This window comes from Nansenia antarctica (assembly GCF_963989245.1).
Source record: "Nansenia antarctica genome assembly, chromosome: 7".
NCBI classification, from domain to species: Eukaryota; Metazoa; Chordata; class Actinopteri; order Argentiniformes; family Microstomatidae; genus Nansenia; species Nansenia antarctica.
The window spans coordinates 58,018,708-58,045,170 of record NC_137677.1 but is presented as its reverse complement, the minus strand read 5'-3'; the positions used below and the strand labels follow the sequence as shown (position 1 = coordinate 58,045,170).

General features: G+C 43.6%; 1 protein-coding gene across 2 annotated transcripts; it reads left to right on the top strand.

Annotated features, from left to right (window-relative positions):
* On the top strand, positions 1 to 26,463 carry gypc (glycophorin C (Gerbich blood group); the record flags this gene model as incomplete). Of its 2 annotated transcripts, none has more annotated exons than XM_080535839.1 (4): positions 1 to 96; positions 24,212 to 24,238; positions 25,463 to 25,507; positions 26,267 to 26,463. In XM_080535839.1, the coding sequence occupies exons 1-4, from the start codon at positions 9 to 11 to the stop codon at positions 26,461 to 26,463; spliced, it is 357 nt and encodes a 118-aa protein (XP_080391965.1). In that variant the 5' UTR covers positions 1 to 8. The 2 variants fall into 2 exon arrangements, with proteins under 2 accessions (XP_080391965.1, XP_080391966.1); XM_080535840.1 differs by having other exon boundaries at positions 47 to 96; positions 25,466 to 25,507.

Here is a 26,463-nt window from a genome sequence, read left to right as displayed (position 1 = left end):
TCCACTGGATGTCCCAACAAACTCTCGACATGGCATTTACCCCGACCCCTGCTCAGATGAGAACAGAGGCCATGACACAACAAGCCATGCCAACAAGTAAGTATGCCATGGTTCACTGCGGTCTAACCACTGTGCCCCTCTCAGCACTTGTCCTGCCCTGCCGTAAGTGACCTTTCTAAAACAGAAAAAGCCTAAGTGTGCGTGGCATTCAAAAAGGCTGACTGCAGTGTCACTGTCTTCTCTACTACTCTTGTACTTCTTGACAGGAGGGAAAACATTGTGGAAGCACAGCAACAAACTCACAACCTCAATCTAACACACTCAATCTAACACACTGTAAGAGAGAGAGAGAGAGAGAGAGAGAGAGAGAGAGAGAGAGAGAGAGAGAGAGAGAGAGAGAGAGAGAGAGAGAGAGAGAGAGATTGTATAAGGCATAAACAGTTTGGAACACCTGGTTGGCATTGAGGATGTTGAGTTAATACATTACTAGGTCAGGAGTCTCACAATGAACAAAATAAACGATGACAACCAGCTGTTTTATATTCACTCCCCCAAGCCTTGCATTGTTGTGGCGGTTGATGTTATCTGTATTGTCTGTCAGAGTTCCTTGTCAATGACAGATAGTTCAGTCAGGAACACTCACGTCTTAGTTTAACCAGAGATTGTATGTACCGGTACTAGAGATATGCCACTCAATTCATTAGGTTTTTGCGAGAGACACGGAAGATGGAGCTAGTTCCACATGGGGATACATTCCTACCAATTACCACACAGTTACTGAGATTTCCGTTACTGACTGTTGTCATTGCGTCTGTGCTGTAGGTGTTTGCATTATTTAGGGATAGAGCCAATTAAAGTTAAAGTCATGACGTTAGAATTACAAGATTCTATCTCCATTTTTGTCAAAATGTAGTTATTTACATAATCTGATCCATTAGGTGTTTATTAATGCCTGTGTGGTGTTATTTTTTTAAATGTTGACATTTTTTAGTTAGTAATTCATAAAATACAAAAGTTCCATCTCACAAAACATAATGGAATGTAAAAACTTTGACGCTCAATATCTCTGAACTACCTGAAACGGAGATAATTCTAAGCTCACGAAATGTTAACTTAACTTAATGTTTCTACACACTTCTAAAACTGAAAGGAAAAGTTGCTAATCCGTATCATGTTGGTAGTTTTTTTTGGGGGGGGTAGTTTTTGTCCTGCCCTTCCATAGGTGACCTGGACAGTGTCAGACAGACAGTGTTGATCTTCTTATTTTGCTCTAAAGAGGTGCCTCAATACATTGTATTGAATATGAAATGGTTTTACAATTAGGCTTGGCGTATTTAGATGGCTCCCTGCCTGGTATAGTTATAAACGACCACAACACATATCTGTACTGTTTATAACATGGCAGGGAGCCTATACAATACAGACAGTATATCAACTAGATAGATACAGACTGAGCAGAAACAAAGCAGATGGAGACTGGGGGGTAGTGGTGGGAACAAACACAAACAACACTCTTACAGCACAGTAATGACCAACAGTACCAGCAACCATATGGAAGGCTGTGGAGTGGTGTGTAGATTGACCACTTAAGTAAGCCTCCATACCAACGTGTCACATAGTAATTGTGTGCATAATATGTGTAGACAGCTGATCTGTCACCTGACAGACGACAGCTAGCACTGACTCAGAGTATCCTGCCTGAACTGAGCTTGCTCATTCTTGTAAAAGTGGCCCAGACAGGAGGAACATTGTAAACAGACAGCCACAGCAACACAATGTGGACAGTTCTCACCGGGTGTTCTCTTTGAATAAAATGAAGTTAGAACTATAATAAAGCTTTGGGGAGTTTATCAGTGATTATGTGTGGACAGACAGGTTGCCACCAGCTGTCAGCCCAAACACACTGGACGGCCATGAAAGCGTACCAGCGACAATCCCCCCAAAAATCCATAGCCACAGAAAAACGAGGGACAATGACAGGTAGTTGTTTGTATGCATAGAGGACTTCCATTTTGCAGAGGGAGACATGCCATCCATTGTGTGGATGCGTGTGTTTGTGATGTCTCCTCAGGTGTTAGAGAGGGAGCCAGATAGATTATGACAGGTGTGGATATACCTCTGCAGACGGGCCTCAGGCCATGGTAGGTGTGTGTGTGTGTGTGTGTGTGTGTGTGTGTGTGTGTATGTGTGTGTGTGTGTGTGTGTGTGTGTGTGTCAACCAGTGTGTCAAACAAGACAAAATGACAAAAAGGTTTCTATGGCAGGGGTTTTCAGACTTTGAAGCAATGCCTATTCAAGCAATGTCACATCTCGTTAGCGTCTTAGCTCATGAAATGCTAATCAATGCTATTAATAATATTATGGTTTGGTTAGATAGATAGGTGTCAGGCAACTATCGGGACTCTGGGGAAGACTTTAAACGAGAGTGCGAACCACATGGGCCGTGGGTTTAGTCAGTGTCTGTCCCACTTATCTCAGTGTTTAGATCTCATTCTCTCACCGTATCTGCTCCTCCTCCTGAGCATTTTCGAGATAATAACATAATGGCAAGTCTTATCACACCATACATCTGTCCACAATTAGGCAGGCAGATACAGGGAGAGGGAGAGCAAATGCCTGCAGAATTTATAAAGCTGTCTTTTAGTTTCGGGGGCTGTTCCCTCTTATGTGTTTTCCAGTGAGTTTTAAACTGAATTTGCATAACAGAGGAGGAGAGGCAGCAAACATGCTCTTCAGCTACATTAGCAAATTGCTGGTTCTCTTCTAATCCATGATGCACAAGCTTTAAAGGACGCAGTGTGTTTTTCAATCAACAACAAAAGCGGGCTCCCTGTAACTTTTTGGCGGAAACAGCCGAGGGACGGAGCTAACAGTATGCAGTGATTGTTTACAATTTCACTGTTTATAAACAACGAGAGTAAAACAATCTTATATTTTGGGTTCTGACGGTCTATTGTAAGCTCATGAGGCATTTAGAAGTTATATTCTTCAAGAATCAATGGCTATACATCATTAATTTAAAAGTTAATTAATTTAAAAGATGGATATGCATTTTTCTTTCCCTGCGGACTACTTTCTTCTTATAAGCATCTGATTTATTTCACCCTGCACACCTAAAAGCCTGAAATTATGAGAGAATACTCGGTGCAAGGTTCCATTCAATATCGTACAGCAACAACAACAATTGAGGGGAAGCCAGTGGGGAAAATGTTCCCCTAGTGTTATGTCCAATAGGTAATAAAGTTACACTTAGAGAGGCACACTTGTCACTCTTTGATGAAAATGAACTCCAAAGGATTGCCTTTATGAAATAGCAATGATTAAGCGAGTATAACATTAATTTTGCCATCAAGCTTGACTGTTGATGGCCCCAAAGTGCTCAAAGTAGGAATTTGATGTTAATTGACGATTACCTGCCGCCAGGCCTCCCAGGTTGAACAGTTTTCTGCCCATGATACAAGGTAGTGAAATCATAAAGGCTGCATAGTCATGTGTAAAGCACACTTATACGACAGGTTTGGAGACATGAGATCACTGACAATCACACAGCTGTTCCTCTGTTTCTTTGTCCGATTTCTAATACTTTCTAAACTTGCTTCAGCTACAGAACGAAGTGGCGACGAGGATAGTGGTAAATGTAATACTTCTAGCGAAAGAGAATCTGAAGAGGAGATGGCTCTGCTTTCTTTACAACCTCCCGCCGTTTTCCTTAACTGCCCGGGCGAAAAAGTTGTCTGACAACTACCTGCTCACAATCAAGGATTATTATGTTTTTGGGAGAAGAGCCCAGCACAGTGCCACTCGCAGCTGATAACTATGATGGGATTGTGCTTGCTTTGAAAACGTTTTTTCCTTCCATAACTGAACATTGTCACTGAGAGATATCGCTTCAGACAATGATCCCAAGCTATTAGTGAGTGGATGGATCACTATGTGGCAGCCCTGCGCAAGCTTTAAGGAATTTAAGCTTAGCGATAAAAATGGAAAGTGAAAATGCTGCGCAATCAGATTGTTGAGAAAACAAATAGTTATCGCATACGTGAAAGACTGTTAATGGAAGAGAATTTCACACTTGACAGGACATTGGTGCCACTATGCAGCCTCACTGATGGTGAGTGTAATGTACTGTAATATAAAAGTTTGGAGTTCCTGAGAGCTCCCCTGACAGCGAAGAGAACAGATTATTACTCCATATTACCATGACCATTAGCTAGACCATAGCTGACGCAAAAATGAATTGGTCATCATGACAGACCCGACGTTGCTGTGCCTCCGTTCGTGTGGAAAAGAGGGCAGGACATGCAAAATACAAAAGGAAACCAATTGATGAAAAGCAAGAGAATGCAACTCACACCTGCTATCTTTGTGGTTCAGCCAACCATCTAGCCAGTGATAAATCCCGCCCTGCCAAAGACCGTCAATGCAAAACATGTGGGGAAAATGGGACATCTTTATGCAAATCCTGAGTGTGCAAATCCTCATGAAAGTCTGTTTCTATCCTGCCTGAGCATTTTTACAGTGACTATTTTAGTTCAAGTAAGCTAAGTAAAGCTAAAGCACAGCTTGTTACATATTCGAGAGAGAAGTTGAATGTACTAGGATGTCTTAAAGGTGACATTACTTATCATGACAAGAGTGCCTCCACAGACTTTTACATAGTAAAAACAGGGGCACCCATACTAGGATGGACCTTGTGTTTGCTCTCCAGCTACAGATCAAAGGAGGACAGCTGATACCAAAGAGTGCTACTGTCTGTGTGACTGTCCACCAACCCAAAGCTCCACCCACTAAATGCAAAGAGAAAGGTGAGACTTTAACTGTGTTTGGATGTGCAAAGGACTTCGTACACAAAGTGAAGGTACGCCCAGTGAAGCCTGTACAAAAAAAGCTTCGGCGCTTACCACTTTCAGTCTGTGATGCTGTTACCAGTGAACTAAAGAAAGTGACTTAAGAAAATGTAATCATTGAAAGAGTTGATGCATCAGAGTGGGTATCCCCAATCGTAGTCATTCAGAGGAAGACTGGTGGCATACGCATGTGTGTCGATTTGAGGGAACCTAACAAAGCTGTGGTCATTGATAGCCATCCCTTACGGCTGATACTTTCTGAGCTGCGAGGGTCTGCCTTTTCTCGACCCGTGACCTAAAATCCGCCAATCATAAAGTAAACCTACATGAAGAAAGTAGAGGGCTCACCACTTTCATTACTCATGAAGGCCTGTACAGATACTGCAGAGCTGCTGCATTTCAGAAGATGATGACAACATCCTCAGTGGCCTCAAATGTTACCTTGATGATGTAATTACATATGGATCCTCAGTGGCTGAACACAAAGCCAACCTCCATGCTGTGCTGCAGAAAATCAACGAAGCTGGATTGAAACTCAATCTTGACAAATGTAATTTTCACCGAACTACTCTGAACTTCCTTGGCTAGATGACAAGATCTGTCTTTATGGTCTACAGCCAGATGACTTCACACGTTACTGCAATCCTGAATGCTCCTGCTCCAACTGATCCTACAACTCTGCGCTCATTTCGTGGACTTAGTGCATGGCATAGCAAGTTTGTGTCCCCAATTATGCTATTGTTGTGGAGCCTATGAGAGCTCTGAGGCAACAGAACAGTACATTTCAATGGAACAATGAAGCACAAGCAGGCTTTGACCAAGTCAAGAAGATGATTGTGAATAGCTCTGCTTTAGCACTATTCGACCCAAGAAGCCTACTATAGTATCTACAGATGCTTCAGATTATGGGCTTGGAGCTGTCTTTACTCAACTACACAACACTGGTGAAGAACAGACTGTTGCTTTTACTTCTCACAGTCTATCTGATGCTGAGAGGAAATGTGTGACAGCACTGGTGAAACCGGGAACAAGTCGCCAACCGACATTCAGACTTTTATTCCGAAAAATGTAAATAAATGTCAGCGTTGTTGAGAATCAATGACACACTCTCTAATCAAGCCGAAACATTGCAATGCAATGGATTCGGTGAGTAATCTTTACTACTCAACACACTGACTTTCAGCAACACTGACATTTATTTAAATGTTTCGGAATAAAATTCTGAACATTTTGATTGGGTGGCGACTTGTTCCTGGTTTCACCAGCTTCTGTCACATATTCAATCGTCGAGAAGGAACGTGGCTCTGGGGAAGATTCCACAACGCACTGATCATCAAACGCTAACTACGCTCCAGACTACCAAAGGGAATAACCGTGCTGGCGTACGGATAGCCAGATGGTCTGCTCACCTGATGGAGTTTGACTATGATGTACAATACAGAACTGGATCTTTGAGCTATGCTGCTGACTGTCTAGCTACTAGACTTCCACTTCCTGAAACTGACACTGCATTTGCAGAGACTGTGGAAGCTGTTGCAACCATATTGACTGTTCTGAGTGCTGTTTTTGAGATGGACCTCCAGTCTGTCTGCTGTGCCTACCCTGTGCTCACAAAGCTCTGTGCACAGATACAGAAAGGCTGGACCTCAGAAAAGAAAGCACTTGATCCTGACTTACAATCATACGTATTGATTCATCATGAGCTTGCAGTCGTGGACGACTGTATTGTCAGAGGCACTCATCGTTTGCTCGTGCCTGAACCATTGCAGAAGAAACTCATTGGCATTGCTCATGAAACCCACCAAGGCACAAAACAATGCCTCAACTGTACCGGTGTCCCACAAAAGACTCTCAGACAGAGATACTGATAAAGAACTGTACTACTTGCAGACAGAATGATAAGTCGACCGTTACCCATGATGCTCCACTTCTACCTGTGCCTCTGCCAGCTGCTGCCTGGGAGAAGGTCTCAGTGGACATTGTAGGTCCATTTGAGATAGTGCCTGCTGACTGTAGATTCGCCATAACGTTAGTAGACTACTATAGTGAATGGCTTGAAGTAGTCTTTACTCCCTGTGTTGACACAGCTAGTGTCATACAGTTTCTGACCACTGTCTTCTCTGGTGAAGGAAATCCAAAGGAACTGGTCAGTGATAATGGACGGCTGTGGCGCAGGAGGTAGAGCTGCTGTCTAATGATTGAAAGGTTGACAGATCGGTGGTTCAAGCCCCACATGTCAAAGTGCCCTTGGGCAAGACACTGAACCCCAAATTGCTCCCAGTGAGCGGGCCGGCGCCTTGCATGGTAGCTTGCCGCCATTGGTGTGTGAATGTGTGTGTGAATGGGTAAATGAGAGGCCGTAGTAAAACGCTTTGGATAAATGCGCTATATAAGTGCAGCCCATTTATATGCATTTTCTTTTCCCTGCAGCCTTCTTTCTTCGTAAGTCGCTTTGGATAAAGGAGTCTGCTAAATGCAGGGTAAAAGAGTCAATGTACATGTAAAATGTCTTCTTATAAGCATTTGAGCAACAAGAAAAGTTGGGTCGAAGCCAAACGTGTGGAAAACGTTGCCCTAATCTTTTGTCTAATAGGTAATAAAGTGACACTTAGAGAGACTCACTTGTCACTCTTTGATGAAGATGAACTCCAAAGGATTGCCTTTATGAAATAGCAATGATTAAGCAAGCATACAATTTCACATCATGCTTGACTGCTGATGTCCCCAAAGTGCTCAAAGTGGGAATTTGAAGTCAATTGACAATTACCTGCCACCATGCCTACAACGTTGAATAATTTTCTGCCCATGATGTAAGGTAGTGAAACCATAAGGACTGCATAGTCATGCGTGAAGCACACTTATACAACAGGTTTGGAGACATACGTGTGTAATCACAGAGAATCACACAGCTGAGACAAGAAGTGGTGCCGGGTCGTTAAGGGTTAAAAAACATGGCTGACATCTCTCTGACCTTGAATTATCCTTGCTTACCACACAATAACAAAGTAAATATCTCAAACCTAAAATACATGTGTAACATGTCAACACTGAAATAACACTACCCCAGTGGATGTCGTATTATCTAGCAAGCGATTCTTTGGCTGCATAGTAATTTTTCCAAGTTAAACTGATACCTAGCATTGGAGACATTAGCAGGCAGTGCTTGTTTTCAGAGTTGTCTCTGTCGGTGTAAACCCATTGTATAAAAGCAATAACACAACACTCAGATTGTGCTGTATCTAGGATATTGGAAGGGCTGTGATGGTTGAGGCTGCGCTCTGTGCCTATGACTGCATCACCATTCTGATATCCATGGATACCATATCCATATATTGTCTTTATTATTAGATTGCAAGGTGATCGTACAGTAGAAGATAACATGAGTCTGTCCATGACTGGAATACAATTCAGTGTCCTAATGATTTTCTTCAACCTCAAGGAGTTTATCTCAGTGAACTAAAGGTTAAATAATGTCATTGCCTACACTACAATACCAATCACGACTTCAACTCAGCTTTTTCCCACTACTGTTTTTTCACACTGTACATACTGTACATATTGTATTGATAACCATTGCCCCTGCTCTGTACATATCTACTGCATTTTACTGTACATATGTACATACTGTACATTTGTCTGTACATAACTCAGTGTACATATATCTGTACATATATCTTTATGGCTTGTGCACTATGCACTATTGCATCTGGCGAGATGCCGAAGTCGAATGCATTTGGTTGTCTCTGTACTTGCACTATGCCAATGACAATTACATTGAATCTGATCTGATTGGTCATAGAAGTTCTAGAAAATCTGATATCTTCGACCATTGTATTCTGGCCCATGTGACTTTAGGACTTTAGGAGATCTTTAGGTTATTTACATAACCGCGGTTCTCTGAGTAGTATTCATGAGTGTCTCACTATGGGAACGCTCCCTGCGTGACCTCATCAGAAGCTGAATCTGCGCCAGCCCATTGGATCTTCTCCCGACAGGCTAGCCAATGTGGCTTAGTCGTCGGCAGAGAAGCTTATTGGGGAACGCGGCACAGTGGATCCACTCATCGGTAGAGATAACAGCGGCCTGGGTGTGGGTTAATCCCAGACACGCTGCGCACTTAGATTGAGTGTCCCAGCTAGCCATTGACTTGCGCACGGGCAGGACATCTGGCTAGTCCCAGTTGTGCAAGGTCCGCTAGCCTCAACGTTAGCCATTGCTGGCTAGGGGGTCGTAGGCTAGCTGGGTTAGGGTTAGGGTTATCTTAGTTAGGGTTAGGTTAGCTGCTAGCAGGCCTTGCTAATTCACTAGTTAGCTTGTCAGCTATCACGGGAAAAAGAGGGGCCATGGGAGGGATATTACTATCTACCCACTACCAGTGTGTTATAGAGGAATTTTCTACTTTTGTCGCTACCAGTGCGTTATAGAGGAACTTCTACTTTTGTCTCTCACACTGGGTATTGCTACCCGTAACAGTTTGGAGTATTTCTACTCATAGAACAAGAAGTATTGCTACTTGTGTCGTTCGGAACAAGGAGTATTGCTACCCCGAATTAGAGTATTTCTACCCTTCGGCAAAAGTATTTCTACTCCGCACACACAAGTTGGTCGCTCGTATCTATGGACAGTTTAGCTCTAGCCGCCCGCACAGTTGTCAGCTCCAGTGAGAAGACGAGAAGAGGTTTTTGAATGACGAGAGACGCAGTGTCTAAGCCATATATAGGCGGAGGGTCCCCGTCCCTCCTGACACAAGCGTCATCTGGGCCAGCCAATGGGCTGGCACAGTGTAATTCAGCTTGCGATGAGGTCACGCAGGGGGCGTTCCCACAGTGAGACACAAAACGAATACTATGAAAGAGAACCATCTATAATCCCACTATACTCCAGGACCATGTAGGAGATATTTGGTGGTTGTGGTGAGGGTAAATCAACTGTGAGCCAAGTATGAGTCATTCATTCTATAGTTTCATTATATGAGGCCTTGAGTTTCACGTACATGACTGCACACAACTCTGAATACAAGATTATGTCAGCCACACACAGGGTTTGACGGTAGGTTATACATACTACTGCATGTACTGCTTCTATTTCACCTCCTGCTATTTACCGGTTGATTGGTGGTAATTAACAGATAATGATATAGTAATAACACTTTGGGGTCTTTGAGATTCATCTGAATAAGCACCACTGTTACATTAGGGTCTCCACTACGACCAAATTATGTCCTATTCCCTAAGAAGCGCCATGTTCAACCAGCTGTGAAATAAAGTTTCACCCTGGTCTGCTATCATTAACTTGCTCATCACACACCATTTGCAGGGGCCGAAACCGTCTGAATGTGCGTGTAAAAGGTGGTGAAGGATAATGATATGTTTTTCAGCCAGCAAGTTGTTACATATATACTGTACCTGTCTGAGAGCACTGTTAGTGAGCAGCAACCTGGCATTGTTTGCATAAAAGCTGTTCTGGTAGCAGTCAGTCTGCAGGTTCTCATTAACAAGGTCATAGCCGTATGGTACTCTACACTATGTAAGCTACAATGCTATGTTTGTCATTAGTCTGAGCCAACACTGGGTTATCTGTTATGCAAAATATGCTGTGTTGGCTATGTAATCTGGGAACCCACAATCTCATCTTTCTGCTTGAGGGCGCAGGAAGTAAAAACTATCTCCCACACACTAACTAACCTTAAAGATACATACTTTTGTCATCTGAGACACATCCCAGAATCATCCAGGAGAGGATACAATTGTGGGAGATTCTCAATTTTTAGCATGAACAGATGTGTCAGAGGATCTGGGATGAGATGACAGCAAGGCTGACCTTGGCTTGTCTGGGGCTGCTGGAGCGGACTGGTTGGCAGGAGGTTTAGGAAGAGACTCCTAGTGAATGCAGGCAGAGGAGACAAAGGCAGGAAATGTCCTCCTCTTTGGCTGTCAGCGTTTTTTACTCTGCACACTTCAACAGTATGCAGGCAGGTAGGCAGGGGGGATGGGGGGGGTGTGTGGAAGGAGGAGGAGGAGGAGGAGGAGAGATGGAGGTAGAGAAACAGAGTGACAGAGGGGAACAGTGGGGTGTCAGGTACAGAGAGAGAAAGCACAGCAGAACCAGTAGTTGCAGCTGGGAGTTAGGGAGATCGATAAGAAGATAAAGGGGTCGGGGGGATAGGAGCAAGGTAGACAACTAAACAACCACTTCATGTTTTTTTAAAGCAGGATGTGTTGAGTTTGAAACCGCAGGAGCTGCTGGAGGTACAGCACTTCTCTGACAGGGGGGAGGGGGAGACGGGGGAGGATGTGTTTCTCTCTGGGAGAGAGAGACCCAACGACGATCCCAAAGAGGGCATGTACTGGTTTCTGTTTATCTTAGCCCCCCCTCCCGCCCCCCCCCCCCCCCCCAGTGTCTCCTCCCCATTGCCCATCATCAACCTTTCTCCAAAGATAAGAGGCTAATGTGCTGCAGCAATAGTTTGCCTCTTTCTCTTTCTCTAACCACCCCTCTCTCTCTCACACACTCGCGCCCCCATCCCCTCTCTCCACGCCCCCCCCCCATCTCTCTTTCTCTTCTTCCTCCTCCATGCTGGTGTGCTTTACACCAGGGATTGCCAATCTCAGACCTGGCGGGGATGCCGTCTGTGAAGAGCAACTGTCCAGCCAGCTTTCCAATTCCCTCTGAGGGATTCTCAGTTGCAGGCCTAGGAGAGGTGTTTAATTGATTCCATCCAGAGAAAGAGGCCCTCGGTGTGTAGGAGTGCTACAGTATATATCCATTTGCTTTTTAAACACACAGAACAGAGGGTGAGATGACACAGTTGCACCAGAAAGTACCAAGCTTTTATATCCTCAGTTGGATACTCATAAGAAAAAATGGTTATTTTAGGGGTTCTTTGTCATTATTTGTTCATAGAACCATTATATAAAAGAGTTATACAAGCACCAAAAAGGTCTTTTTAATTAAGAACCCTTTTTGGTACTAACTGGAGTTTTTTCTAAGAATGTATGCAGGGGTTCAAAATCACACGCTGTGTTTGTGATGTACCAATCTGAATGTTTATATGCAACAAATCAAATAGCAACTGTCATAACAACTGTATTGTTTGCCATGGGAATTCAGAATTGAGTCTCAGTTTGAGATTGCTTCTCCACCTATGCCATGGCAACAAACTCTCTAGAGTCTCCACCTATGCCATGGCAACAAACTTTCTAGAGTCTAGACCTTTTCTTTCATGAACACAACATGCAGCCATGCCGCTGAACACTATTGGCCGTGGTCTCTAGGGTTCTGTTTGCTTGTCCTTGTCCTCTGGTCCAGTCAGTGGTATCTCTGTGTCTGTCTCCACTGCTTAGGCCAGTGGAGGGAAAAGGCCTTTCTATTCATCCCCATAGGCTGCTGGGCAAGGTAAGGCAGCAGGGAGCACAAGACACTGCACCATCTGTCCCCAATAAGCCCAAACCGCCATGCCTGCAGCCTGTCATCTGATCCTGTCATATGATTTCATAGCCATTAACACACTGGCTCCGACCCCACTCCCATTCCCCTCTGTACACCCCGGTCAGCTGTACCTCCACAGTTTGCTCTACGAGGAAGAGGAAGGGGAAGAGAGAAGGGGAAAGAAAAAGTATTGTGTCCAGCTGTTGCCAGGGCCATATGGTTGGAAAAGATATGAGTTGAGTGTTTCCACTCCATATTCCCAGCCAGATAGTGACCTAAGGCAGCCAGTCGGTGGGAGAGAGGGATGAGCGTGGGTTGCAAACTGTGTTTTCGAGGAAATAGGACGGTGCGTGTATGCGTGCTTGAGTTTATGTGTGCTTGGGTGTGTGTGTGTGTGTGTGTGTGCGTGCGTGTGTGCGTGCGTGTGTATGTCTGTGTGCGTGTGCGTGTGTGTGTGTATGTCTGTGTGCGTGTGCATGTGCATGTGTGTGTGTGTGTGTGTGTGTGTGTGTGTGTGTGTGTGTACTGTATGTGTGTGTCATTGCCTGTTGCTGGGTCATTCAAGCTTGTTATGTAAATGTGTGTGTGTTGTGAAGTGTGGTTGGACTCAGACTGACCGTAATTCCCTGGAGGATATCCCTCTTTTAGAGGAAGTCAATGTAACACTGATACCTTTGTTCAGCTTTCATTAACAAACGATTCACAGTGCACAGCAGTTGAGCAAAGATAAAGTAGCTCATAAAGTAAGGTTTACATAAGATTATGGGTCGCTATGGTCTTAAATAATGTCAGTTCATAAACTCGGTTTGTTTGCCTAAGATTTGATTGCAGAGTACATTTAGCCACGGGTTGTCTTCTGAAATAATGCAGAGGTGTCTCATTAGATTATAGACATTCTGACTCTAAACATAACGCACTGAAATGAAGTTCTCCTAAAGCACAAGGGACAGATCTTCACACAGTATGTAACCTTTTGCCTCCAATTATTTTCTCTCTCTCTGATTTCATAGCATGATTAAATGTGGCTCTCCCATTGAACCTGAACCGGGGAACAGAGGTATAGTAATTGAACGGATCTAAAGGGTGTAAGTGATTTCATTTAAAAAAAAAAAAACGTTTTGTTAAAATCCTCAGCGGCTCAGTCCTCTTTTATTTCTTACACACGATGACACTTTGATTATTGGCTATAATAACTATTTCAGCTCAGGGATGCAGCTCGTGTTAAGTATCTGTGTCTCAAAGCTCAGGGGTTAAAACTGTGAGGGGCTGCTGGTTAATTGACTGGTCTGGAGGATGTTTCAAATCATGTCCTTTTGTGGATCGACTCATGCAGAAGCTATTTATATTTCATGTCAAAAGATGATTATGGTTTTGTCCATCCGCCTTTGTTCTTTGAGCAGTATTATCTTTACAGGCAGAGAATCAATAATATATGGTGAATGGTGTGTGTACGTGTGCAACAGAATATCATCTCCTAAGCCTTTCACAGGGTCTTCAAAACGTTTTTCACCATCAGCCAAGGCCCTTGGGCTATCTCAATTCAAACACCTATCAACCAGGCGCCCCCTTCGAGCTTTATTTTCCAATATTATTTTCTGTCTCCGTGAAACATAATATTCTTTTCAGGTCAGTAAATAACTATATATGTGCCCTGCTGACCTAAAGGTCATTCACAATCTCCCATATGTCACCTCTTTCAGTAATTCATAATCCATCCCTCTATATTCTTCCCCTTGAAAAAGATTGGATAAATCTCTCAATGCAATTCGAAGTTGACCTTGACTTAAGTAAACACAGCATTTTCACAAATCATATTTATTGTTGACTCCACCCAGTAGGGTTTGTTTTGTTATCAGCTTCCCTTTTTGTTTTTGGAACTAAGATATCTGTCAGTATCATCAAACAGGACGTGCTGCCTCGCGCACCCAGTCACTGACACAGGAAACAGGTGTGTCTACATAGAGTTGTTGAATATTAAATTCATCGGCGAGTTACTCTCTCCGTCACAGTCTGCCAGTCTATCATAATTGGTTTGTGCTGAAAATTGCTTGACACAAAACAGCCTAAAGCAATGATATGGTAAATGGAATGGTAAATGGACTGCACTTATATAGCACCTTTATCCAAAGCGCTTTACAACCACCTCTCATTCACCCATTCACACACACACATTCACACACCAATGGCGGCAAGCTACCATGCAAGGCGCCGGCCCACTCACTGGGAGCAATTTTGGTGTTATAGAGCACATGCATATATCATGGCATTTAATTGTATTACTACAAGGTGAATACAACTGTATTTACTGTATATTTACAGTAGAACAATATCATAACTCTCTTTTGTGGGAATCCAGGGTAAAATGACTATTTAAAAGTACCCATTATCACTATCGGTGGCTGGGCTCATTGTAATGCATGTAATGTATGTTTGATGCCATACCTTATTCCATTCTATGCGGTACAATGAGCCAGTCCTCCGATTTCTACCTCCACAAGCCTTGCCAGTTTCGGAAGATCCTGTGTACACCAGACCTGGAGAGAGGATTAGGGACAACCTAATACATCTCTCTGACAGCTCTGGGCCAGATGAATAAATAAAGCTACAAGTGCAGAAGAAAGAGAATTTGTTTTGTTTTAATCAGATGTGGGATGTTTGGAAGGGCCAATGTTTTATTAAGTGTTCCTCGTAGTGTCATCGTAAATTATCAGATGCCAATTTAGCTTGTTAGAGCCACCCTCTCAGTGGGTTAATTACTTTAAGAGTATTCCGTGGCAGAGTGCTCATAACATTGTCATCGATCAGAAGGGAGAAGAACTTCGATTTTGCAACAAAGATTGAGGAGAGAGGGAGTCTGAGGGAGTCTGAGGGAGTCCAAGTGTGGCGGAGTGAGAGACAGAGATAGCGAGAGAGAAACAGCTGAACACAGCCAGATACAGCGGGGAAAAGCTGAGAAAAGAATGTGGGGGAGAGGCGAGATAAGTGAAAAAGGAGTGTAATGCCAAATATTTGAGAAGCAGTGTAATGGTATTGGTCCGGACTGAGGAGGAGAAGGGAAGAGGAGGGGCTGCCCATGTGTTATTATGACCCTCTTGACGATAAACAACAGCGTCTGCCAAGGTGTGGCTGATTTCTCTGGCCTCAGACTGAGATCTCCCCCCTTTCACCCCTCCTCCTTTCATCCTCATTCCTCTCCTCTTTTCATACCTCTCATTCATGTTTTCCCTCCTCCTTTCTCTCCTCTCCAGTCCAATTTTCGATCCTGTCACTGTTCCCTTCCATGTCATTGTATATTCTTCCAGGCTCATGTCTCTGCCCTCTTCTGACCCTCTTCTTTCCATTTCTCCTCATTTCACCCCCTCATCTCATTCCCCCGCCCCCCTCCCCCCGTCGCTGTCTGCTCTCCGTCTGAGCTTCCTTTGAGAGCTGTCTGTGATTGAAATGTTTTCATTGAGAACTCTGGCCCGAGTCATCATTAGGACCTCTGTCAGAGGAAGGATAAGGGTTGTTAGGGCATCAAAGAGCAGGAAATAGCAAGGGAGGAAGATGGGGCATGCTAGCGGGAGAGGGGAAGGGATGATCATGGCCCACGTGTGGGTCTCTGGGATCTGACATTCCACACATTTTAACAACATACATAACTTTTGATAAACAACCCTAGGACCTTACAAATGTTCTCTCAAGGACACATTTTCTGATAGCATCTCTCAAACACATCATGCCTGAAGCGGAGAGAGATACACTGTCCACTTTTCACCAGGTTGATGGGAAGCCTGATGATAAAAAGTGTTCAACACCAACAACTACAGGTTTATTAAACCTGCGCATTATAACAGGAAAATGTGTCTGACAAGCAGTAAACAAGCAGTAAACCCCAATTGTAACACTCACCTATAACTGGGTGATATATCGGGCTTATACACCATTTCACGCGAGGCTAACTCTGTGGACAACATTTCTGTCTGAAAACTTTTTTATGAACCTTCTGTACATTTTACATGACTTCAAAGGTCACCCAAACTTCCCTTGAAGTTTACTCACAAGTAAACTTTGTATTGTCAACCGTTTTTTTTCAGTATTTCATCACACTGTCAACAGTGTTTGTTCAGCTCACACAACGAAAACATTATTTACTTCTGCTCATCAGTGATGTGATCTCTCCCAGAGATATACCATAGTCTATAGTCATGGAATGTTCCTTCACAAAGTTGGATATATTCTCTAATGAACAGTCTCTGCCAGATGGAGAGAGTTAATACCTTGAGTTGTTTCGTAACACTCTGTATCGATTGAGATAGCCTGCCAGATCTCATAACATCTTTCTCGAAACTGTAACTCTCCTCTCCTCTCCTCGGTCCATACAGATTGAGAAATAATAACTTCGCTCCCGGGGAAATCTTGCCGACCATGCCGATGATGGCTTCGCTGTTTGTTTGTGAAGATGTCTTTTGCGCGTTCATTACAGACGTTCCCATTCTGCCAGACTGCACTGCTGGTATAACCACTTTGAATATTGCTGGTGTTTCATCAAAGCATATTGACGCTGAAAAGATTGAAATATTGCCCCTCCCCATCAACAGGGTGGGTCTAGAGCAGCAAAAAGAAGGAGACTCATTAGAATGTGTAGACTAGTTATGCCTGGCAGGCTATTTGCAGAGAGAGAGAACTTCTCAGTCATGCTGCATCCCTCAGGCCATCATTTCGTTTCATTACCCTCATTGGAGATGATGATCAACCTGCATCTCTGCTACAGAGATCACACTCATACCACCGGCCCATTAGGTTCCCATCTATTCCATACAAAATCACAGTATTTTTGGATGACATTTCTAAACATGCAAGGGCTTGGCTATTACTGAGTGTGTATAGTATAGTGTCAGTTGGTATTGTATTAAAAAGACTATCCTTAAACACAGTACTGTACTTGTATGCATTGCACAAATTGGCAGTACAAAGAACATATATAATGGTGGATCCCACTAGGGATCTCTGTTGAGCTAATGACCTCATACAGACTGCATGTACTGTATGGTTCCCCTGGCCTATAAAATGTCTCCCTCAGCCACCCAGCACTTTCCTCTCTATCCTTATCAGAAGGTGAGTTTGAGGTCAGTATGTTAGTACAGAAAGTGGGAGGAGAATTAGCCAGGAATGTGTTTAGAGAACGATGGCATGGTCAGCTGAAACGAAATAACAATCTTGATTGGCAGGGAATGGTTATTTTCTAAGACAACCATGTGCATTTAGCTGACACAGATGATATCATGTTACAATCCATTGTTCTTTATAATATATGCTGTGTAGTTGAAACCATGTGCTGTGCTAAGGGCCAAACTTCTATTGGATGACTTCTATGTCATCTTGGGCAAACATTTACCTAAACTCAGCCTTGCTGCTTCTTATGCAATATAACTCCTGTACACTTATGGAGATCTTTTATTTTTATTTTTTATAAAACGTCATTGAAAAGTCCATGAAATATAATTACTGTTGTATGGCCCTTACCTTGACATTGAATTTACTAGAAGGATATATAAAATATATATGTTTTCTGCTTCTCCATGCTCCGTGATGAAGAAAATGAACGCGAACAGTCAAAGTGATTTTTTTAGTACCTGCAGTGTGTGAGGAGGCTGGGTTCAAAACACATGTAGATAAATAATAGATCAAAGTTTTAAAAGAAAGTCAGAAAGTCAAATATGTTTGGAGCCCAGGCAAGGAGTTTGAGGCGAACAAAGGAGACAAGAGAAACCCTGCATATTGACATAATGCTAGAGGATGTAGCGCATTGGCTGGCAAGTTGAAATATTTGTCATTTATGTCATTTATAGAGGTCAATCTCAGTACAAAAAGAATAGCATAAGATTTTGAAGCTAGTGGTTTTGAATACCCATGGTAGCTTAATAATAATAATAATAATAATAATAACTTTTATTTGTATAGCGCTTTTCCTGCAAACGTTGCAGCTCAAAGTGCTTATGCAATGTATAACTACTAATAGGCATGCTACAGGTTTGTAATTAGATCATCCACCACGCAACACAAATGCTGTTGCAACACAGGGAAAAAATAACTTGGGAAATGTGATTATCACATTTAATAATACACACACACACACACTCCAGACACCTGCCACAAGTCCAAAGGTGGGCATTTAATAGGCACTCAGTATTTTTCTTTTACAGACAGCTGTGATGGAGGGAGGGGGAGAGAGAGAGAGAGAGAGAGAGAGAGAGAGAGAGAGATAAAGAGAGAGAGAGAGAGAGAGAGAGAGATAAAGAGAGAGAGAGAGAGAGAGAGGGAGGGAGAGAAGGAGAGGAAGAGGCTCAGGTCTAGGGCCATTCCAAAAATGGAAAGACAGAGAGAGGTGTTTAGCCAGCCGTTTAGTGGATGTTTTCACCGTCAGTTAGGCCACAGCTGAGCCGCTAGCTAACAACAATCAGGACGAGTCAGGCATATCCCCCGTCCGCCACGCAGCCACCTCACACCAAACAAACACAGACAGGTGGCAAATGAAAGGCCCTTTCACCCCCTCAGCTTTTAAAAACTTTGAAATCCACTGAGACAAGGTAAAACTATACTTTTAGGAGTCTGATCAATCTCGAATTGTGACAGCTGGTATTGAAGATTATGGTGTTTTTGTATTTCCTTTCTCCTTGCAATGCCAGCAAAATTCATATCTATCCTTTTCGCCCTGAATACTGATGTGAAGCCATCCATTTTCTTACTTAGTGAGGACTCACTCCATTGACTGAGCTGAGCATAGTACTGCATGTCCCCCCAACCCATTCACAATAGGAGCAGTAGTGGGCCAATAGAACATGTGAAAGGAAGTCACATCATTTAAGTTAACAATTACTCAGCAACCAGCATAGCAACATGACGGCTGTTGACTGCAAACATCATTGTGTGGTTGTGGCCCAGCTGGATGACCTCAAGTGACAGCTGCCCAAACCATATGTGTCATTGTTCTGATTGCTGTTTGGCAGCGAAATAACTCTCAAGACTTATCACTGCTCCATTAATTACATAACTCATGCCAGTCCTGGGAGTGTCCAGGAAATTGACTGCCCAAGTGCGATAGCTACCCCTAACATTAGGAAATACTTTGAGAGAGAGCACAAACTCTGTCTGCACAACATGATAACATTTTCATTAAGATTATCCATACAGTGTGATAGCACGAGTCAGAAGCAAGCATGGCAGCCCCATAATATTTATAATCGGTCATTTTTCTATTTTTCCAATGAGACAGGGGCCCCCCAAATTGGACCACATTTAGGAACACAAGAGTTAAGATTGTGGCCAGGCTTCAGCATATTATTTCCTGAGAATATCATATCAGCGCAGTGTCAGCCATGGAGCTGCGGGGTGGAATTAATTTGGCTTCCAGTTTCCCTGTTCGGTTCTTTTGCTCCTTCTTTTCCTACCGGGAGGACACTTACCAGCCCTGCTTCAGAGCCGGCTTTGGGCGAGATTAACGGCACTTCTGGGAATGTGATGAAAGCAAGTGTATCTCCCGCTCCCGAGGCAAGCCAGCTCTTCTGCTGGATATGTCTGCAAAATGTGTGAAAGCGAAAGAGGAGGGGAGAGGCATGATGGTGGTTTAATTCACTGTGGCATCTGAACTCAACTACCCCCTCTACCCTCTTCACCAACCCCCCCCCCCCCACACTCCACCCCATCCCTTCACACACACCAACCCCTCTACACACCTCTCCAACCCCTCTACTCACCCCTTTGCCTGCCTGCATCACGTGCCTGTAGTGTCTTCCCTTCTGGGCTCGGTGAGGGAAAAAGGGAAAATCTGCCCTTGGATGTGGCTTAACGGCCCCCGCCGGGGCGGTGCAGATGTCCCACTCTTCATGTCTAGGCAGCGAGCGGATCTTGCTAACGAGGAGACACCTCCGGGTGAGACAGGCCCCCCGTGTTTGGTTGGCAAATTTATCAGGGATTTGAGCTCACTTCTTTGCTGTGGGAGATTTTTTGGCTGCCCTGATTAAGAAGAGTGAGACGGGAGAAATTAAAATGATTCTGGTTCCCTTGTGAATTATGAATATTTCAGCTTTTATATAGCCAGGCCCAGACCTCTGCATTCCCACCATCTTTGGAGAGGATTAAACTATTGACCTGCCTCCTCTGTGATGATAAGTCTAACCTAAAGCAAACCTTTTTTATATTCCCTTTCTAGCAATGTTAGTGAACGTTTGCAAATATTAGAAATTGTGCATTTGTAGCAAACTGGTAAATCATTGGAAGTGGCCAAGAGAGTGTACTCTCGCTAAAAGCTTGACACATCCTTATCCACATTCACTGTTCCATTAAAAGGCCAATGTGGCATTCTGAAAGTGAACGTGATTGAATTGTAATGTAATTATATTATATAATTACCTAAATGTATATATACTGTAGGTATTAGTGCATAATCTTGCTTTTGGTGTGGAAGATGGACAAAATAGGACATTATAATTATTATTAATTAAAATTATAATTTTGCTTTAATAATAATAATAATAATAATAATAATAATAATAATAATGAGGCAATGGGGCGTGTTCCTACATATATGCCCCCATAACCATAAACGGGGTGAGATTGACAGACACGGGGTAGATCTACAGACAGGTTGTAGATTGACAGATAGGGGGTAGACCTACAGACAGGGGGGTAGACCACTCACCTAATATGGGCCAAGTTGAACTCATGATATTAACTCCACAAAAAAGGTTTGGAAACGTTATTTCGGTCGATTATTCCTCCCCTTTAGTAATACCAATTGGTATTGTTTTTTATATCGTTGGAAAGCCTGATTAGTCACCTTTACAACGAGGTACAACTTGTAAGGATCATGCATTCGTGGAAGGAGCAACACAGCTAAATGTGTGGGTAGAGGCCCAAAAAAGATTGCCAAAATCCCCTGCAAAACAGAACTTCTCATCATTGAAGGCAATCTCAATGCAGTGAGAAATATTGGAATGATATTCTGGAGCCAGTGTCGATCCTATATCTCTAGAATCTGGGACCCAACTCCATCCTCCAGGATGACAACGCTCGCCCCCACAGAGCCAGGACCAGAGTGACCAATGCAACCATATTGGCTGACTTGCAGCAACTCCTGGTTGAGGAATGGGATGCCATCCCACAGCAGTGTGTGACCAGGCTGGTGACCTGCATGAGGAGGAGGTTGTGACTGCGTATGCATCTTCCACACGCTACTGAGGTCCCTGACAGTGTAAAATGAATAAAGTATAAAAATGTCTATGTGTTGTTTTTTCCTAATTACTGTGGGAGAGTGCAATCATCCAATCCACCAAGCAACTCAAAACGAGAGTGAATACCAACAGAAGAATATTGCAGGGGATTTTGGCAAATTGTTTTGGGCCGCTACCCACACGTTTAGCTGTGTTGCTCCTTCCACGAATGCATGATCCTTACAAGTTCTACCTCGTTGTAAAAGTGACAAATCAGGCTTTCCAACGATATAAAATACAATACCAATTGGTATTATTAAAGGGGAGGAATAATCGACCGAAATAACGTTCCAAACTTTTTTTGTTTTTTGTTTGTTTACTAAGCTATGATATTATGAAGTACCCTAGGACCACAGGCCTGTAAGATACCAGTCACCTAATTATGGCCTGATATACATAGATACGTAAATATATAGATATACGGAAATACGGAAATGCATTGTGGATTAACCTTCCCCAGTTAATGACCATGTTGTATAGTTTATGTCAAGCATTTCACTACTTATAATGTGCTTACACTATATTCTGCGAGCCTAGCATAGTATGCCACCCCCATCTGACTTCTTCTTCTTCGGCGTATGGGTAGTTGTTTTTCCTCTCCACTCCACCAGGCTCGGGGCCGAGGGGCTACCCTTTTACCACCCCGAGACCTGGTTGAGGGGCTCACCCGGGCTATATTTCTGGACACCCCTCCAGAAGCCACGTCATCGTCTCGTCATCTAGTACCGACAGACCATGCATCCCGTTGGGTGGGTGGTACACCGGGCAATCCAGGATAATATGGTCTGCGGTTTGGTCCTCTGCGCCACACTCGCACGACGCATTTGGGGCCAAGCCCCATCTGTGCATTGATGAGCGGAAACGCCCGACGCCGGTCCGGAGACGATTGAGCCTCACCCAGGATAGCCTTGGCAAGTCCATCCCGAGGGGCTCAGCGCCGGCGACTGGGATGTGGTCGCGGAGTTTGGAGGTGTTAGCCTCCCACTCCGCGCGCCACATATAATCCGCCCATCCTGCCGCACTGATGTTGAGATCTCTGCATTGCTGCCTGAGATCCTGTGCGGCAGGCACAAATGGGTGTCTCGACTTGAGACGCCGGGAGGGCTCCGCTGTTATAGTGAGCCTATCATGGAGCAGATGGTTATTAAGCTCCACGGCCCGGCAGGCGAGACGTGCTGTGGCTCCCATGCGGCGGAGGCCTGCGGGCTGGATGCCTGCTAGGATGGGAAGGTTGTCCACGGGGGTAGGACGCAGGCATCCTGTCACAATGCGCAAGGCTTCGTTTATAGGCGAGTCGATGAGGCGACTGAATCTGACTGAATCAAGTAAAACGGTCATGAGAAGATGGGTTTTAAAGTGATATATTAGCATTAGCTAATGCATTAGATATTTGAGATATCTGGATGTTCGACATAGTAGCACATTGTAGTGCCCCCTATCAGCCTATCGACTGCCATAAATATTGACGTAGCATGGCAAATTCTCAGAGCATTTGAAAATTCGGGGCCAATTTTCTTTCTTTCTCAGATATCTTCAAATGGATCTCTTATCATATAGAGAGATGTGCACCACACATGATCATATACAATTTCGGACCAATCTAACTTACAGTTGATTTTAATTGAATTTTTATAAGTTTGGCCAAATTTTCCACCTGCAAAAAAATCCATCATGGCGGACTTTATGGGTTCTTGAGGCAAATATGTTCCCCTTGAGGAAAGACACATATGTACCAATTTTCATACATTTTCATACAACGGGGTAGAAACGCCTGCATTGTAAAGTTACTTGATTTTCTATTTGTAATTATAGCGCCACCTATGGTCTAATCATAGTATTTGGCATGCACATTTAGAGCATTTTTGGTCAGGGACTTTTTGAGCTATTTGACAAAAGCCAGGAAAAGAATAATAAGAAGTATACTACCAATAACAAAACTGGTCCTACTATGTAGTAGTAGTAGTAGTAGGAACACTAATAACTTTAATGTATATAGCGCCTTTCAGGGGGCCCAAGGTCGCTTTACAGAGAAAAAGAAAAGAACGAAAAAGTCAGATAAACAGACAGGCAGACAAAACAACCACAGAACTAGGGCCTGAATAAGACCTTAGCAAACAGCTGGGATTTAAGGGCTGTTTTAAAGGCGTCCAGAGTGGGGATGCTGCGGATCGCCACAAGGAGAGAGTTCCAGAGGGTGGGGGCTGCCACACTAAAAGCTCTGTCGCCAAAGGTGCCCTGGTTGGTGCGGGGGGTGGGGGGGGGGGGGGGGGGCAAGCAGGCCAGAGTCTGAAGGCCGCAGGTTCCGGGGAGGGGCATGTGAGCGGAGGAGGTCGGAGGAGGAGGTGTGGGCACGGGCATGGAAGGACTTGTAGGTGAGGAGGAGGATTTTGTAGGAGATGCGGGACTTGACCAGAAGCCAGTGGAGGTGGATGAAGGTGGGGGGTGATGTGCTGCCACGGCTTTGTATGAGTGAGAACCCTGACAGCGGAGTTTTGGACATACTGGAGCCTGTCCGGGGTTTTGTTGTGCACCCCGAACAGGACACCCTCGCAGTAATCCAGGCGGGAGGTGACAAATGCACGGACCAGGGTTTCAGCAACAGACTCCGAGAGTGACAGAGCTTTGCTGTGTGCACATGAATAACAGAACTAACCATTTGCTTTCTTTACCTTTGTGTGTTCACAGGTCTGAGTGAAGAAGAAAGTCGTGTTGGTAAGTACAGTGTTTCAATATTACCTTTGAACGTCTAAAGAAGATTGCATTCTGTTCCCTATCTGATCAATGGAGAGAAAATACAGTGTGCTAAAAAATGATATTAGTAGAGTAGTTAAGACAGAATACAGTACAGACAGCCTCTCCCGGCTGTTGATTGCAAGATGAATCCTAAAAAGTAGCAGAGTCTCTTAACTGAAAGAGTGTATTTGATCATGCCTACTGTAAGAGAGGCAGAAGAGATCATGTAAAATAGCTAATCATATTTGTAACTAGAATTAATGAAGAACTTTTGGATTCATAAATTCATAGACAGTGCAGTACTGTCGTTGTTCCCTGAGTGAGTGATGTCCCAAGGACACAGACATGTTTTTGTCAAAGCCTACAACCAAGGCTTGTTTGTTTACTCAGTCGAAGCACAGATATTAAAGATACTCTTCATTTGGTTTGCAGGACACACACACACATACACACACACACACACACACACACACACACACACAAACTGCTCTTCCACTGTATTCAGGTCCTACAACTCTCTCCCCTCGTCCCAAATGAGCGGATCCTGTAATTCCCCTTTAATTGCTGAGAATGTGTCCACATCATAAACAATGCTGCATGATGAGGATTTAATGAGTGGGCGAACACCTAGATGTTCTGGGTGATCAGGCATTAATGAGCCTGCTTTTTAATTGCACACTTTGGGGTCTCCATTAATGAAGCTTGGATGCTGGTCTTTTTCTTTCTTTTTTTTCCCCTCTTTTGCGCTTCATAGTTTGTGGGAATCGATCTCCATTTTAGATCTCATGTTGTGTTTTACAAATGGCACAGTTTCGTTAGGCTGAGCTGACTGCCTGACTCTAAATCTCCGTCCTTCAGAGAAAGTCAAGGCAAGGCAAGGCGGGCAGATGTTGCCTGTGCAATAATTAATGATTACCTTTAATCGCTTTCTTTAATGAGCACTTTGTCCCCTGGTGACGGATACAAAGAGGTGCACGGCACACACCAGGGGGACAGCAGTCTATAAAAACAAACCCTCATGAAAAATTCACATTTGTTAAAATAACAATGTCAAAAGTAAATGAGGAAATAAATATTGATGTGGTTCAAGAAAGATACCAGTTATATTTTTTGAAATGTTAAGCATTTCTGCTCAATGTTCTATTCTGTATTCTTGGTTCCATCTGAGCACATCAATCTAAACGTTTCCCTCTTTTGCCTCAGTAGATTATGACGTGGATGATGGATACTTTGATGCTATATTAGGAGGTGAGTTTAAATGAATGTATTGCCATGCCTCAGGAACAGTCAAAGTCATTCTATATTTCATTGCCTTCCTTTATAATCTGCATTTAAATTGATATGGCACATGGATTGAAGCTGGAAGCAGACACCCTCTGCAACCTAAAGACATCTCATTCTTAAAGAGTGAAAGCAGAAGTCTATGCTAAATGTTTCAGAACAGAGCTATTTACAGACATTTTGATGTCAGCCAACCAACTGGCCAAGTTTTAAAAGTAGTGCTACTGCTATATTTATGGCCCAACACATTGTCCTTGTCTGCCAGAAGCTGTAAATTACCACAAACTATGCATTCAAAACGACACTTTATTCTTTTTCCACAAGTAATGGGTTCAATTTTGAATTTAGCGTGAAAGTGCCTTTTTTACTCTCAAAAGACAAAGAATTTAAAGACTTAAATGTCTTTTGACCACCACCATTTATGATTTGGGCCCAAAGCAGTTCAATCCACTAAGGAGCTCACAGTCAGAGTTGGGACTATTCAGTCAGAGAGCCTGAACTCTATGGGACCCATGAATTTAGGGTCATTTGGGTTTGCAAGCCTCTCTTTCTGTATTACTATACTGTATCTCAGTAGATTCCAATGACATTAATGTTGACACTTTAACTAATAATTGAAATACAGAACTACTGTATTGTTATATCTAGCATATAAAGCTGTTGAAAATGAATTGTCACTGTGAGATCTTACTGTCCTGTAACACCTTAATTTCTCTCCGTTTGCAGCTGTCATTGCTGCTGTGGTCCTGGTGCTTCTGTGCCTTGCAGTGGTGCTGCTTCGCTACATGTACCGGCACAAGGGCACCTACCACACCAATGAGGCCAAGGGCACAGAGTTTGCCGAAACAGCGGATGCCGCACTCCGGGGTGACCCTGCCTTGCAGGGCGCCATGGACGAGAGCAAGAAGGAGTACTTCATCTGA